Source organism: Vipera berus (genome assembly GCF_964194415.1).
Source record: "Vipera berus genome assembly, chromosome: 1".
Classification (NCBI taxonomy): Eukaryota; Metazoa; Chordata; class Lepidosauria; order Squamata; family Viperidae; genus Vipera; species Vipera berus.
In genome coordinates, this window is record NC_138202.1 from 49,459,583 (window position 1) to 49,476,932 (window position 17,350).

The 17,350-nt window shown below is 37.5% G+C and overlaps 1 protein-coding gene across 4 annotated transcripts in view; it reads right to left on the bottom strand.

The window, feature by feature from the left end:
- The window catches only part of NRXN3 (neurexin 3), a gene marked incomplete at its 5' end in the record, with an annotated part of 1,312,545 nt that overhangs the window by 367,846 nt on the left and 927,349 nt on the right, over nt 1-17,350 (bottom strand). For all 4 annotated transcript variants that reach the window (XM_081316144.1, XM_081316146.1, XM_081316147.1 and 1 more), the window contains one exon: nt 3,750-3,931. In XM_081316144.1, coding sequence (XP_081172270.1) covers nt 3,750-3,931 — 182 coding nt within the window. The remainder of the gene's footprint in view (nt 1-3,749; nt 3,932-17,350) is intronic.

The following is a 17,350-nucleotide window of genomic DNA, read 5'->3' on the forward strand; positions in this document are numbered from 1 at the left end:
CTTCAAAAAAGAGGAAAAAATGGATCCAGGAAATTACTGACCAATCAGCCTGACATCAATATTTGGGAATCCTGCAAAAGAAAATCAAGCAGTGGATTTGCAAGCACCTAGAAACGAGCAAAGCTATTTCTAGAAGCCAAAATGGATTTGTTAAAAACGGTGTCAGAAAAACTTTATTGTCTTCTTTGATGAAGTGACTAAATTGGTGGATCACAGAACTACTATGGACATACTTTACTTCTGTGCAGTGCAGACACATCAAAGTCCTTCTATCGGGTTATGCCTCAGAATTTAAATTCTGGGCTTTTTCCTGCAACCTTCTTCAAGTAAGCCTTGCAGTCACACAGACTTATTTATATAACAATTTGCTATAAACTGGGAATTTCTGATTTTTATCTTACCAGATTCAGTCCTTACATCATTTGTAGAATAAGAATCCCTCTATTTCCTTTACAAATATTGAAAGTATAGACTGCAATAAATACTTAAATGATAGGCAGGAATATAAAGCTCTAAAAACCAGGAAAATGATTTGTCTCTCCTTAGATGTCAGCAGTACAATCTCTTTTATAAGCCACAGATGTCCTACTAAATCCTTGTTTTATTTTCTGTGAGCAATTTTTGCTTCTTATAGATCACATGGCTACTGGTGGTGCAGTTAAGATGCAGTAGAGTGCAATAGAGTCAATGAATGTATAGAAACACTTTGGATTAGTTCAAAACTTCTGGAGATAGAGGACAGAGATGGCTTGGAGAAAAAAATACTGTATTCAACAGCTGTTACATAAAATTCAACTTAGCTTGGAAAAGAGGAGGCATGAAGAAGAAATTGAAGATTGTCATTGATTCTCTTGGGTATAAGATGAAGGAGACAGAATCTCTAAAGATTCCATTACCCTATACCAGGGGTAAGCAACCTTGGCTCTTTTATGACTCATGGACTTCAACTCCCAGAATTCCTGAGCCAGCCATGCTGAGGGGAAAGATAGGTTTCCAAGCTGAGCCATGCTTGGCTCTTTTATGACTCATGGACTTCAACTCCCAGAATTCCTGAGCCAGCCATGCTGAGGGGAAAGATAGGTTTCCAAGCTGAGCCATGCTGGCTCAGGAATTCTGGGAGCTGAAGTCCATGAGTCATAAAAGAGCCAAGGTTGCCTACCCCTGCCCTATACAGTACTATAAAGTTGTATTCCAATTGTCTTATAGAAGTTTTGAACTAACCCAAAGTGCCTCTATACATTCATTGACTCTTTTTCTAAAGTAACAAGAATTTGAGGGTAGCATTCTTGCATATGCTTTTGCCTAAGCTTAATGCTGCCTAACTATAAATGTCAATTTATGAACCGAATCATTCTGGATGTATTCCATCCATTCTCTCTCTTTCTCTTTTCCTCCCTCCTACTGTATGTGTCTATGTGTCTGTGTGTGAGAGAGATACATACAAAATAGATGCCTGAGCACATAAATCTCTGAGTATTTAAAGGACTTATAATTAAAAAAATGACTAAAAGGGTTTTTCATAAATTATATTCATGAAAAAATAAGATATTTTATGTATTCACTTTACTCATACGCATGTAAGAAAATATGTGTTATAGTAGATGTCCTGAGAATCCCTGGAACTGCCTTTAAGAGAGAGATTATCAGAGGAATTGGAAATTGTTGTATTATTGTATGTTTTTATGTGTTTGATTATGAGAGAATATGTCAGTATATTTGCATGTTTCTTCATGTACGAGATTCATTATTTCATTTTGCTCCAAATGTCATAGGCAGTCTCAATCTGAGTTTAAAAAAAATACTTATGCAATCATAAGTCGAGATGGTTTAAATACTAAAAAGCAATGAAGTATAAACTGAAGCAAATCCATAAAGGTTATATTGTTACTGCAAAAAAGGGGATGTGGCTGGGTAGATGTAGACTAAAACTCATTTATAAGGACAAAGACATGAAAATCAAGATAACTGTTCCAATGTTGTAAAATTGATTATAGAAAATTATAAATTACTGGTAGGAAGTATATCAAATGAGATTACAGTATGATAGCATTCTTTTGTATTTATTTCATTAAACTTAAAAATTGCTTTCTTCACCAAAGCCAACAAGTCATTCAATGAAATTTGAGAATGGAATTAAAATTAGAGAGCTAATAAATGATGCCATATGCCCAAATCATGTTTATTAAGTAAAATAAATGCAATTGAATTGTGACTGAAAAACAATGTAATACCAGAACCATTGTAATCTTATTATAAAACCCAATTTGCCCAGCATTTTAGAATAAAGTTTAGTTTTCAAACATTAATGAAGAACAAAGATGTGATTGAGCATAGCACAATAAGCTAAAATGAGATTCTTGAAACCATAAAGTCTTTTTACCCAAACTTCCTTCCCGTAAAGAAAGATGCAGCAGGCAGAAGAAAGATAACTCCAAAAATACTGTTGCAGCTATGTCTTTCTATATATTTTAGGAGCCATGTCAGATCCTGGAGAACCCACAAATGCATATCTGACCTGTGCAAGTCAATATTACTCCATCCAGAACAGATTGTATCCACAACATATATGTATATATTCAATATCTATACTAAGTAATGTAGTATCTTGATTCTTAGTTACTCCAGGTTTTAATTTGGGGAATTCTAAACTCATTGTATGCCTGCAAGCTTTTTTTTTAGGAAGTCAAGCATAGGAGTCATAAGGATGGCATGCTAAGTAGGCAGCAAGACATTTGTTTTCTCAGTATTTGGATTATGAAATAAACCATAGATTGGTTCCTTATTCATCCTCTTATTTGTAACTGTAAGCTGCCCAGAGTTACCCTACAGTAAGATAGACAGCCAATACATTTTATAAATAAATATATAAATCCTTCCTTATGTCTATCTTTCAGTCATTTTCAATTTCACTGTTTTATGATCTGATATCCACCATTCCATGGTCAATAAAACTGGAGACTAATACCCAATGCAAACTATCTCAGATTTATTGGACTTCAAATCCAAGAAATCCCAGGTATTAGATATTCTAGTTGAGAATTCTGGAAACTGTAAATGTAAGAAATCTAGAGAGCACCAGTTTGTAGATCTATGCACTAGTATATGGTTGTTGAAACTCAAATGCTGGTCTCAAATGCCATTTCTTAAGACTATTCTAGATTCCTTTTATGTTTCTTCTATAATACAATGAACAGCTCTCAGCCAGAGTCCATATGGTCCTCTGGATATTCCAAGGGAACCAGAGGTTGAAAAAACATGTAATGGGGGAGGAAGCATGGCATGTATTGAGGGATCACAGGGGAAAAAAAAACCTGCAAATGCTATCTTATTGATGCCAGAGAATACACCAGTTACTGGCCTATGTCCATATCTGGTAAGGGGACCTGGCAGTGGGGCCACAGTCAAAAAACAAAATCATAAGGGAACTATGGGCAAAGAGGCTGAGAAACTGTGGTCTAACAAAAGTATATATTGAGATTTTGTCCAAAGAAAACTATAATTGCTTATATTAAGACAATATTAAACAAGGAAACTTAAAGTTCTAGATTATCTTTAGACTCATCCAGAATACATTTTATGTACAACTATGATAAAACAATTTCTTAACTGTTGTTTAAGATTACACTCATTGGAAATATGTACTTCTAACTAGAATTTTGTTTTTTTTTTTTGTTTTGTTGACTGTTTAAATGATTTTTTGTAGGCATGAAAACGGAAGACAAAATGAAGCAGAAAAGATCTGTACTTACTATATGAAGTTGCAAAAAGTCAGTAAGGCCAGGGGCACTGTCAATCCGTACCAAGATGCCATCTTTAACTGTTGTGCTGAACCCAACAGCTAGGCGGTCTGTCCTTGTACTGGGTCTGTCATTTGCTGGCCAAGTATACAGGATGAGGCCTCCACTTTTCCCAAAGATATATGTGGCCCCAGCTGCAACACACACATAAAAAACATATAGAGGTAACTTATCCAGTTATATTAACATTTCAACTGCATCCAATAGTACTAGATCTAAATGCAAGATTCCATTAGAGAAAAGTATGAAAGCCTAGGGTACTGTGTCAACCTGAATTAAAGATGTGAACAAAATGAATTAATAACAAAGCAGATGCAAAGTATGAGCATTGATAGACTCAACTACATAATAGCATAGGGCAGATATCACATTATTTCCAAAAGGTTTTACACATTGACAAACCATCAACTTAGGCTTCTTTTGCTTAAAACTCATTTCACGTTTCTGGAAAATACCATATTTATTGTAAGTGTAAACCAAGCCTTCACCATTATTATTACTGATAAATTTATGGGTGTAGGATCATATATTGAGAAGAACAGCAAAGAATAATATCAGACTGTTAAAAATATGGGGAGAGGTAGAAGATGCAAATGGTTATAGATAGCCATGAAATCAATTCCTTTAAGATTAGCTACTGCTTGGGTGTAAACAGTTAACTTTACAAAACATTATTAATAATAAGGTTCAATAACCTTTGAAGGTTAGACTTAACTGGTTATTTTACAACCAGATGATTTCAATCAGAAGCTACTAATATAATTAATGACTTTTTAATCCTGGCTCTGCATTTTTTTTACAAAAGTGTGACTTCTGGATGTATTTGCAATGCACACACAAAAGTATTACACACATACTTTACAGGAGGAGAACAAAATCTTTTAGTATAATTTGGATTGACAAGGTTACAAAGCTGGTATTGTATTAAATTTTTTATCAAGAATCACAATTCTTCAAAAGAATTGTTTTAAATTCAGGATCATCTTCTAATCAAGAAAATAGATTTCATTAACTTATCTTTTCTTCATTAAGCAAAATAAGGTCTGTGGATGGGAAAAATGGAAAACAAGTTTTTCACTGGGGAACAGAAAGGGTTTTGATCAAAACCAGCAGTTTCTTCTAAAAGTACCTAGAAGATGTTGCCTTACTAAAAGAATGATATATACACTGTGACAGTCTTTTAGAATACATTAAATATTTCCCAAGAATTGCTAAAATGAATATTCATGCTGTGTCTCGGAAGTTTACATAGGATTGGCTGGAAAAACTCAAGCAAATGAATGGCAGCTCCTTTCAAAAAAAGATACATTATATGAAATAGGTTTATTTTTCACATTCTGTTTAAGTCTGTTTCAGGTGCCAAGTGCCAAATAAAGAAAAATAACATCTGCAATAAAGAAAGCTAGCAGGCATGACCAACTGTCCACTATTTCATTATTGTTTCACTTGCAAAACAAACAAAGAATATCCACAGCACAATTAAATACCTAAACCACAGCATCTGTGGGAACCAGTCAGCTACATGCAGAGATTAAAGTGTGATTATTCACTGTGTGTTTCAGAAAGACTATGCCTTCCACTGATAACTTAATTTTCTAAAAGACTGTAAGAGTTAGAATGGCTCATTAACAGAACAGCACAGTGGAAATATTCTGGAAATAAGCTAATGCTTTTTTTTTAAGTAGAACTTTGAAAAGCTACTGAATCCAATCTTCTGTTCTATGCAGGAATCCAATTCAAAGGACCCTGACAGGTGGCTGAACAGACAGACACATTTATTTATTTCATGTATTTGCTAAATTTATACCCAACTTTACCAAGAGGAGTGACATACATAACATCCCTTCTCTAATAATTTTTCCCCAAAGAGCAATCATAACAATTCTGTGAAGTAAGATGGGCTGAGAGAGACTGGTTCAAAGTTACACAATGAGCTTCCATGGTTGATGATGCATGTGTGTACCTGTGGTTTCATCAATCCCAATCCAACACTTTATCCACTGGGTTTCTCAGGGGTACCCATGAGAAGGGGGTGTCAAAATATGCATCACATATATTGCACACATGTTAAAAGGGAAAGGATTTTGGTTGCCCAAACTTTTGATTTTGACAGTAGTTATTCCCCTTCCATGAATAAGCCTAACTCTCTGATTGTATATATTAATATTTCTCATCATTTTGTCAGTAGACTTTTGTTTTCTAAGCCATGATTTTCAGAATTCTTACTGAAATCAGCTTGTACACACTCACACAATACTCTCTCTCTCTCTCTCTCTATCTATCTATCTATCTATATATCTATATATAATGTATATACATATGTATCCCCTTCATGGATTACTGCCTTGTCGTGGCGAAGGGGCTTGCGTAATTCAATGAAGCTATGAGCTATGCCGTGCAGGGCCACCCAAGACGGACAGGTCATAGCTGAGAGTTCTGACAAAACGTGATCCACTGGAGAAGGAAATGGCAACCCACTCCAGTATCTTTGCCATGAAAACCCTATGGACAGTACCAAAAGGCAAAACGATATGACGCTGGAAGATGAGCCCCTCAGGTCGGAAGGCGTCCAATATGGTGGTGGTGAAAGGAAAGTCCGATGCTGTAAAGATTTTTTCTCCATAGGAACCTGGAATGTAAGATCCATGAATCAAGGAAAGCTGGACGTGGTCAAACAAGAGATGACAAGATTGAACATCGACATCTTAGGTATCAGCGAACTAAAATGGACAGGAATGGGTGAATTTAATTCAGATGACCATCAGGTATACTACTGCGGGCAAGAATCCCTCAGAAGAAATGGAGTAGCTTTCATAGTCAATAAAAGAGTAGGAAAATCAATACTGGGATACAATCCTCAAAATGACAGAATGATCTCAGTTTGAATCCAAGGGAAACCATTCAATATCACAGTAGTCCAAGTCTATGCCCCAACCACCAGTGCTGAAGAGGATGAAATTGACCAGTTGTATGAAGCCCTACAGCACCTTATAGAACTAACACCCAAAAATGATGTCCTTATCATCATGGGGGATTGGAATGCTAAAGTAGGAAGCCAAAAGATAACTGGAATAACAGGCAAGTTTGGCCTTGGAGTACAAAATGAAGCAGGGCACAGGCTGATAGAATTTTGTCAAGAGAATACGATGGTCATAGCAAACACTCTTTCCCAACAAACCAAGAGACGGCTCTACACATGGACATCACCAGACGGTCAACACAGAAATCAGATTGACTATATGCTCTGCAGCCAAAGATGGAGAAGCTCTATACAGTACAGTCGGTAAAAACAAGACCAGGAGCTGACTGTGGCTCAGACCATGAGCTTCTCCTTGCAAAGTTTAGGCTTAAACTGAAGAAAGTAGGGAAAAGCACTAGGCCACTCAGGTATGAATTAAATCATATCCCTGTTGAATATACAGTAGAGGTGACAAATAGATTTAAGGAATTAGATCTGATAGACAGAGTGCCTGAAGAACTATGGACAGAGGTTTGTGACATTGTACAACAGGTAGCAACCAAAACCATCCCAAAGAAAAAGAAATGCAAGAAAGCAAAATGGCTGTCTGAGGAAGCTTTGCAAATAGCTGAGGAAAGGAGGAAAGCGAAAGGCAAGGGAGAAAAACATAGATATGCCCAATTGAATGCAGAATTCCAGAGAATAGCTAGAAGAGATAAGAATGCCTTCTTAAATGAACAGTGCAAAGAAATAGAAGAAAACAATAGAATAGGGAGGACCAGAGATCTTTTCAAGAAAATTGGAGAGATGAAGGGAACATTCCATGCAAAAATGGGCATGATAAAGGACCAAAATGGCAGGGACCTAACAGAGGCAGAAGAGATTAAGAAGAGGTGGCAAAATTACACAGAAGAACTATACAAGAATGAGCTTAATGTCCCAGATAATCACAATGAGGTGGTCACTGACCTCGAGCCAGACATCCTAGAATGTGAAGTGAAGTGGGCCTTAGAAAAGCTGAGCAACAACAAAGCTAGTGGAGGTGACAGTATTCCAGCTGAGCTATTCAAAATCTTAAAAGACAGTGCAGTAAAAGTGCTACACTCAATTTGCCAGCAAATTTGGAAAACTCAACAGTGGCCACAGGATTGGAAAAGATCAGTTTACATTCCAATTCCAAATAAAGGCAGTGCCAAAGAATGTTCAAACTATCGCACCATTGCACTCATTTCTCATGCTAGTAAAGTCATGCTTAAAATCCTACAAGCTAGACTTCAGCAGTATGTGGATCGAGAACTACCAGAAGTACAGGCAGGATTTCGAAGAGGCAGAGGAACTAGAGATCAAATTGCCAACATACGCTGGATCATGGAGAAAGCTAGGGAGTTCCAGAAAAACATCTACTTCTGCTTCATTGACTATGCTAAAGCCTTTGATTGTGTGGATCATAACAAACTGTGGCAAGTTCTTAAAGAGATGGGAGTACCAGACCATCTTATTTGTCTCTTGAGAAACCTATATGTGGGTCAAGAAGCAACAGTGAGAACTGGACACGGAACCACTGATTGGTTCAAAATTGGGAAAGGAGTCCGGCAAGGCTGTATACTGTCGCCCTGCCTATTTAACTTATATGCAGAGCACATCATGAGAAAGGCAGGGCTAGATGAATCAAAAGTTGGAATTAAGATTGCTGGAAGAAATATCAACAACCTAAGATACGCAGATGATACCACTCTAATGGCAGAAAGTGAAGAAGAACTAAAGAGCCTCTTGTTGCGGGTGAAGAAGGAGAGTGCAAAAGTTGGGTTGAAACTTAACATTAAGAAAACCAAGATCATGGCATCTGGCCCTCTCAATTCCTGGCAAATAGATGGGGAAGAAATGGAGGTAGTGACAGATTTTGTTTTCCTGGGCTCCAAGATCACTGCAGATGGGGACTGTAGCCAAGAAATTAAAAGACGCTTGCTCCTGGGGAGGAAAGCCATGGCAAATCTAGACAGCACACTAAAAAGCAGAGACATCACCCTGTCAACAAAAGTGCGTATAGTCAAGGCTATGGTCTTCCCAGTTGCAATGTATGGCAGTGAAAGTTGGACCATAAGAAAGGCTGAGCGCCAAAGAATTGAGGCCTTTGAACTATGGTGCTGGAGAAGACTCCTGCGAGTCCCTTGGACTGCAAGGTGATCAAACCGGTCAGTCCTAGAGGAGATCAATCCTGACTGCTCTTTAGAAGGCCAGATCCTGAAGCTAAAACTCAAATACTTTGGCCACCTAATGAGAAGGAAGGACTCACTGGAGAAGAGCCTAATGCTGGGAAAGATCGAGGGCAATAGAAGAAGGGGACGACAGAGAATGAGGTGGCTGGATGGAGTCACTGAAGCAGTAGGTGTGAGCTTAAATGGACTCCAGAAGATGGTAGAAGACAGGAAGGCCTGGAGGAACATTGTCCATAGGGTTGTGATGAGTCGGACACGACTTCGCAGCTAACAAACAAACAACAAAAATACATATGTATATAACACACACATATGTATATAACAAAAAAAGTCAAGGAAACAGGGAGAAGAAGGCAAGGAAGTAAAAGGCAGCAGAGAGAAAGCAGAGCTGCTTAACTCATTCTTTGCATCAGTCTTCACACAAAAAAAACCTATAGACCAACCTACCAAAAACATAATTCTAAACAACAGACTTGAAACAAAAATTAAAGTAAGCAAGAAAATAGTAAGAGAACACCTGTCTGAATGAATATAAACACCTTGGTGAATATAAATCAATGGGCCCTGCCGGATTACATCCCAGAGTTCTGAAGGAGCTGGCAAATATTATCTCAGAACCACTATATCATATCTTTAAAAAATCTTGGAGCACTGGGGAACTACTAGAGCAGACATGTCAAACTCGCGATGTCACGTGACGTCGCGCAATGTATCAGGAGAGTTTTGCCATTGCCGGCAATGGGGTGGGAGTGGCTTCTGGATGATGTGTCCAGCCCGCAGGCTGGCAGTTTGACACCCCTGTACTAGAGGAATATAACTTTATTACAATCATAGACCAGCAATAGACAATACCCTTTACAATATGTTTAAAAACAGCACTTACATTATTAATAAATAATAACATCCCTGTTAAGAAAATACATGTTCTCAAAACGTTAGGGTCACTTCCTAGTTTACGTGAGTAGGAAGCCAATAGGTTTGTGAGTAAATATAATGTTCCAAAAATTATTAGAGATAGCTCCAAAAAATTGGCACAAGTTGACAACTATAATTCTGTAACCAATTTTTTTTCTCATGGACATTGCAGCAACACAGAATTTTGCCACTGCATGCATGGTAGAAGGTTTTGAGTCCTGGAGGAGAAAGACTACATAAAAATTGTCTGCCCTTCCTGGCAATCTCTCTAATAGGGGGAGAATGTATGCTGACCTATAGCCTCAGTATAACTCACAGTACAATAAAACATGTGAGATATCTTCGACTTCTCCTTTACTACATCATACATACCCGTTCTGCTATTGGTGTTCTCTTATACCTGCCCTGGAGGAGTGCTGAGGGGAGATTGTTAAATCTGGCTCTGAAGAAAGCTATTCTTTGTTTTGGGAAGGTCAGATCATTTAGATATCTTGCCAATTCCCACACACCCTCTTTGATTCTATCCCTACTGTGGAGAGGCAACCTATTTAGTTCTTCTTGGAACTCCATGTTCTTCATTCTATTGATTACTATTTGCTTTGCTTGGTCAAAGCCTTGGGACATTAAGAATACCGATGAGAGCCCATAAAAGCCCAGCTTGTGATATATTGCTTGTTTCTAGGGGGAGGGGAAGTTGTCAGTCAACACTAGCGGGGACAGACCCTCTGGAAAGAAATGAATTTTAAGCTAATGAATGATCATCAGCTTCCAGGCTCTTACCTGAAATTGAGGCATGCCTGTCTCAATTCTTAACTGGGCATTTGGAGTTCCTTTGGGTGCAGGTAAGATGGCTCACAGGAATTTGGTTTGTATGGTTTCTAGCAAGTTTTTCTTTGCAAGGATTCCTTTTTGTGCCCCATATAGATTTTTTTTAAAATTCCATTTATATCCCGCCCTTCTCCGAAGACTCAGGGCGGCTTACAAGCTTAGCAGTAGCCTTCATTCTATGTATATGCCTGCTTATTAGGGCTTTCACACACACACCAAGCGGCATTATTACAAAGTCAGCTTAATTGCCCCCAACAATCTGGGTCCTCATTTTACCTACCTCGGAAGGATGGAAAGCTGAGTCAACCTTGAGCCTGGTGGGACTCGAACCTGCACTAATTGCAGGCAGCTGGTGTTACTTAAGGAGGCATTAGCCCACTGCTCCACCAAGGCTCTTGGGGATTACACCTCACTTTCAAGGTGGAATTGGCATACATTTTTTTTATGAAGAAAAGGAGGCATTTATCGATAGTAGTGTATTTTAATTTCTCCCAGAGGGTGTTCCTAGCTATTCAATCGAAGGCCTGCTTAAAATCAAGGAAGGTCACAAAAAGGGAGGATTTTTTTTATACATATATTTTTGTACTAGATGGTGAAGTACCAAGATATGATCCACTGTAGATCTTCCTTCTCTAAAACTGGCAAATGTTATCTCAGAACCACTATATCATATCTTTAAAAAATCTTGGAGCACTGGGGAACTACTAGAGCAGACATGTCAAACTTGCGATGTCACATGACGTCGCGCAATGTATCAGGAGAGTTTTTCCATTGCCGGCAATGGGGTGGGCGTGGCTTCCAGATGACACCCCTGTACTAGACGATTGGAAAAGAGTTAATGTGATTACCATCTTCAAAAACAAAACAAAACACAAAACCAGATCCAGGAAACTTCAGACCAATCAGCCTGACATCAATACCTGGAAAGATACTGGAAAAAAATAATCAAAAAACAGATCTGTGAATCTCTAGAAACAAAAAGTTATAACTAGTAGCTAGCATGGGTTTGTGAAAAACAGATTGTGCCAAACCAATCTTATTTCATTCTTTGACAAAGTGACTAAATTAGAAGACCAGCGAAGTGCTGTGGACATAGTATACTGAGACTTCAGCAAGGCATTTGACAAAGTAGACCATAGCCTACTTCTTGGTAAGCTAGAAAAATGTGGGCTAGACAGCATCACCACCAGATGGATTTGCAACTGGCTGACAAACCATACTCAATGAGTAGTCCTTAATGGTACTACCTCTATAGGGAGGGAAGTAAGCAGTGGGGTACCACAAGGTTCTGTCTTAGGCCCAGGACTCTTCAATATCTTCATAAATGACTTAGATGAGGGACTAGAAGTGGATCTCATCAAATTTGCACATGATATTAAGTTGGCAGGAATAACCAACACCCCAGAAGACAAGCTCAGAATCCAAAAAGACCTTGACAATGGGCCCTATCTAACAAAATTATATTTAATGTGGAGAAAAGGTTTTAGGTGAAACCTGGCTCAAAAACAGTAACTGTGAGAGGGACCTTGGAATCCTAGTGGATGATCACTTAAACATGAGTCAGCAGTGTGCAGCAGCACCTAAAAAAACCTAATACAATCCTTGGTTGTATAAACAGAGGCAAAGAATCAAAATCACAGGAAGTATTAGTACCACTTTATATTCTACATCTCGAATAATGCATACAGTTTTGGTCAAAGAAGTGCAAAGAAGAGCAATTAAGATGATTAAAGGCCTGGAGACTAAAACATATGAAGAACAGTTGCAGGATTTGGAAATGGCCAGTCTAGAGAAAAGAAAGACTAGGGGGAACATGATAGCAGTATTCCAGTATTTGAGAAGCTGCTACAAGAAGGAGGGAGTCAATCTGTTTTCCAAAGCACCAGAAAGCAAGACAAGAAACAACGGATGGAGACTAGTCAAGGAGACAAGCAACCTGAAATTAAGGAGAAATTTCCTAACAGTTAACCAGTGGAACAGCTTGCCTTCAGACATTGTGGGTGCTTCATGTCTCCAGGTTTTTAAGAAGAGACTGGACAACCACTTGTCTGAAATGATATAGGGACTCCTGCTTGAACAGGGAACTAGACTAGAAAACCTCCAAGGTCCCTTCCAGCTCTATTCTGATTGATTGATTGATTGATATATAAGCATATATATAAGCATTTCAATCTTAAACATTCCCCAAGATCAGGCCTTTACAAATGATAGATAGATAGATAGATAGATAGATAGATAGATAGATAGATAGATAGATAGATAGATAGATAATTATTCTATAACATGATGCATTGCACAATTTTAATTACCTATAGTAGCATCAGACGATCTTGCTAGGAATGTAGTTCACATTTTTATAAAACTATTTTGTTTTCTTGAGTGACCTTTCATATTTTAGTTCATTTTTCACTAGTAGCATAGAACTGGGATTGTTTAACTTATAATTGACATAAAATGTCATTCTTCCATTTCATACCATAAATTTTAGTCAATCTCTTATCATTTTGTGCATTCACATACATACACAGGGCTGGCGGAGGCCAAAAAATAGAAGAAAATGAAATTACATTTAATTCAGGAATATAAGCTACCCCTTTGAAAATAATTCTTATCCTCTCCCTCTGATGAACACACATCTTCCCAGGAGCCACTTGGTTGCATACACTGCATGTCAAGAGAGTGGCAATTACATTCAATTATAATGACTATCCTGTCATGGCATTTCAGTGCCAACCAAGATGAAATCAGACACGAAGATGCATAGGACTCTGTGAATCTATGAAAATATTAAAAGGTCCTATATTATATAGGAAATATTTGGAAAAGACCAGTTGGATCTCCTATTTTATTCTTTCAACAAATCTTTGAAACAGGGAAAGCGATTGGCCAAAAGTCACCCAGTTCAGTTTCATCTTGTTTTATAAAATAATAATGCTCTTCTTCACATGAGAAGGAACAAAGCAAAGAAAGAAGAGATTACAAAGCAGCATATTTGAAATAGTACTATCCCACAATAGATAAACTCCTAGAGATCGGGAAAGCTTGGAAACTTGGCTTTGATCACAGGCCTGCTCAATATTTTTCAAAGGCCACTATTTTGTATTGTTCATTTTGTAGTCTATAAGAACATTTATGTGTTTTTATGTTTGTTTCTTTTTTTCTAATTTTTATGCTACCGCTGTACATTGGAGTTAGGCAGCCAATAAATTAAAATAGTAATAACTTTGCCAGAAGTTTCTATTTGACAGTAATAAAAACTACTGAGACCATCAAGATGAGAAGGCTTTGGAAAATGAGTGTGTTAAAATTTTATAGAACTGTAAGATACAAACAGATAGGCCTGATATAACAGTTATTAAAAAGAAGGTTGAGCAAAAACAATTGGAAAAACTAATGAAGTACCAGAACTTGCACATCAAAGCTGAATGCTTATGATAAAAGAAACCAATCGTTATACCAATTGTGACTGAAGCCCTCAGAGCAATATTTAAAGGACTTCCTTGATATCTGAAAATTTAACAAAAACAACAAAAATCCTGTTTTGAACTGCCTATATTCTTAGATGCAACCTTAAAAATTCTTAGGACCTTGGTTAGAATTTGAATTATTAAATTTCGATCAGTCTTAGAATATGAATCTAATGGTAAATTATCCACACATAATAGTAGAATAGAACAGAAAAATCACAAAATGCAAAGACCTGCAAATAGAAGAAGAAAGATTGTGGAAAAAGAAAGCAAAGATACTACCAATACTAATAGGCACCATAGATGCAATTCCAAAACATCAAAAGTAACACTTCTAGAAACTGAATTGTTATTATAGGTTGGTAGCATCTCTTGGTAGTCCCTTCATGAAAGAACTACTTTGAAGTTTAAAATATTCACGACTCAGTTTTGAAGATCATATTGGAGTTGTGGCTAGGGGGGCATTTGCCCAGGTTCGCCTGGTACGCCAGTTGCGCCCCTTTCTGGACCGAGATGCCCTACGTACAGTCACCCACGCACTCGTTACCTCACGTATAGATTACTGCAATGCTCTCTACATGGGGCTACCCTTAAAAACCACCCGGAGACTTCAGCTGGTGCAGAGTGCGGCCATGCGGGTAGTGATGGGAGCAACCCGATACTCCCATATTACACCCCTCCTGCGTGAGCTGCATTGGTTACCGGTTGTCCTCCGGGTGAGATTTAAGGTGCTGGTACTTACCTTTAAAGTCCTACATGGCTTAGGCCCGGGATACTTGCAGGACCATCTGCTGCCGGGAACGACTTCCCATTGCCCAGTACGCTCACACAGAGAAGGCCTCCTCAGGGTACCGTCGGCTAGACAATGTCGGCTAGCGACCCCCAAGGGGAGAGCCTTCTCTGTGGGAGCACCAGCCCTATGGAACCAGCTCCCCCCTGAGCTTCGGTTGGCCCCAGATCTCCGGTCCTTTCGCCGCGGCCTCAAAACACTCCTTTTCCACCTGGCTGACCTAGACTGACAGGGATTTTAATTATGGTTTTTAATTTTTAACTCTAATTTTTAATTTATTTTAATTTTAATTTTAATTTATTCTACAAGAGCCTTTAATTTTAATTTTTATTTTAACTTCTGTACTTATTGTACATTATTGTTGTTAGCCGCCCTGAGTCCTTCGGGAGATAGGGCGGCATATAAGTCCCAATAATAAATAAATAAATAAAATTAAAAAAAGAAAAAAGTAATGGTAAACTACTTCTACATTTTAACCAAAAAAGTATTATGAACATCTCCAGGTAATTTTGGAATTGAATTTGACTTCATATTGTATGTAGGGTTGAGAAAATACAACATTGCATATTTTATTAAACTACAACTTCTCACAACTGATCAATACAATCAGAGTTTACCTTTTGGCATCAGTCCTAAGAATAATATAAATGGTTTTCAATTTTCTTTAAGTAAGATAAACATCTTGTGCTATTTAAAGAGGTGAAAAAGTCATTCTTATGACTAGACATTTAGCATGTATAGATTATTGTGTCTAATACTATAATATGTTTATCATATAATCCTAATTAAATACAGCAGAATTTAAGTAAAATTGCATTGGTTCAAAATTTTCAAATATTAGATAACCCAAATCTGGTAACAACATAAACTATGAGCAGTTGGAAATCATTTCCATAACACAGAAAAATATAGCTGCACCAATAATAGATTCAGATACATAAAATGAGTTCCAGATATTTAGTATTTGGTTAAACGTAAGTATTCAGTAATTACACAATCAAGCCACAATCATAACAGAATATAGAGAATATGTACATTTTGTATGTATGTACGTCTACATATGCGTACATTTATACACACACACAAAGGGGAGTAGGGAAGAAGGGCAATAAAATAATACTAATTCATATACTGTTCATTCCATTAATCCCGTATCAAAGAACAGTAAACTGTATCTCTATTTCCACCTAAAATAATATACAAAGGATATGCAACCTGCTACCATTTCCTAATTAATTATATGTCTCTGTTCTCTTCTTTCTAAACTTTTGTAAATAAAGATCATAGCACTGTATTTTTACCTGTGTTCATTCAAAGAATTGGCTATTCATTAAGCAATTGCTTAACAAACACAGAAATTGACTCTAACAAAGGCCCACTTTTGGAAAGCAAAAGACAAAGGATGACCAATTAGTCTATTATTACCCATCAATTTGATTTTTCTATTCTATAGAGGTCTGCTATTTCATTGCAGGCTTTTAGCCAAGTACCATTATTTTGCTGAGGCTCCTCTTAGGATTCTCATTATGATTATTAAATATTGTAACTGTGAAGTTTTCCCCTCATGTAGCAAGACGTTATCAATTTAACTGAAGTCAGATTCACTAGCATACCAGATTTCATGTTTTCATTTGGCAAAATTTGCAAGTAGTGGAATATATCTTGTATATTCTTAGTGAGTAGCATGCTTAAGAGTAGAGAAGTAGAATCAGTAATATGTCACAACCAATTAAAGGACAGCTAGCTAGATAAAGCAACACCCATTTCAAATCAGGAAAGAAACCTTGGCAAGGACCTAACTAAAGAACTCTGTACAGCAGTAATAGAACAAACAGGACCTATTTCTTATGTGAGCTTAATGCTGTCATAAAAATATGAAACTTTCAAGTATGTTTGAAAGTTATGTCTTCAAGTCATTCAAGATGGCCAGAGTTGCCTTACAGGGGAGATGGGTGCCATAAAAATTAATTAATTAATTAATTAATTAATAAATTAATACACATACATACATACATACAGACGAATAGAGAAGAATATTTGTAGCTCGGGGCTGAAATTATTTATTTATTTTTATTTATTTTAATTTATATCCCACCCTTCTCCGAAGACTCAGGGTGGCTTACAAGCTTAGCAGTAGCCTTCATTCTATGTATATGCCTGCTTATTAGGGCTTTCATACACCCCCCAAGCGGCATTATTACAAAGTCAGCTTAATTGCCCCCAACAATCTGGGTCCTCATTTTACCTACCTCGGCAGGATGGAAGGCTGAGTCAACCTTGAGCCTGGTGGGATGCGAACCTGCACTAATTGCAGGCAGCTGGTGTTACTTAAGGAGGCATTAGCCCACTGCTCCACCAAGGCTCTAAATTAGAGCCCC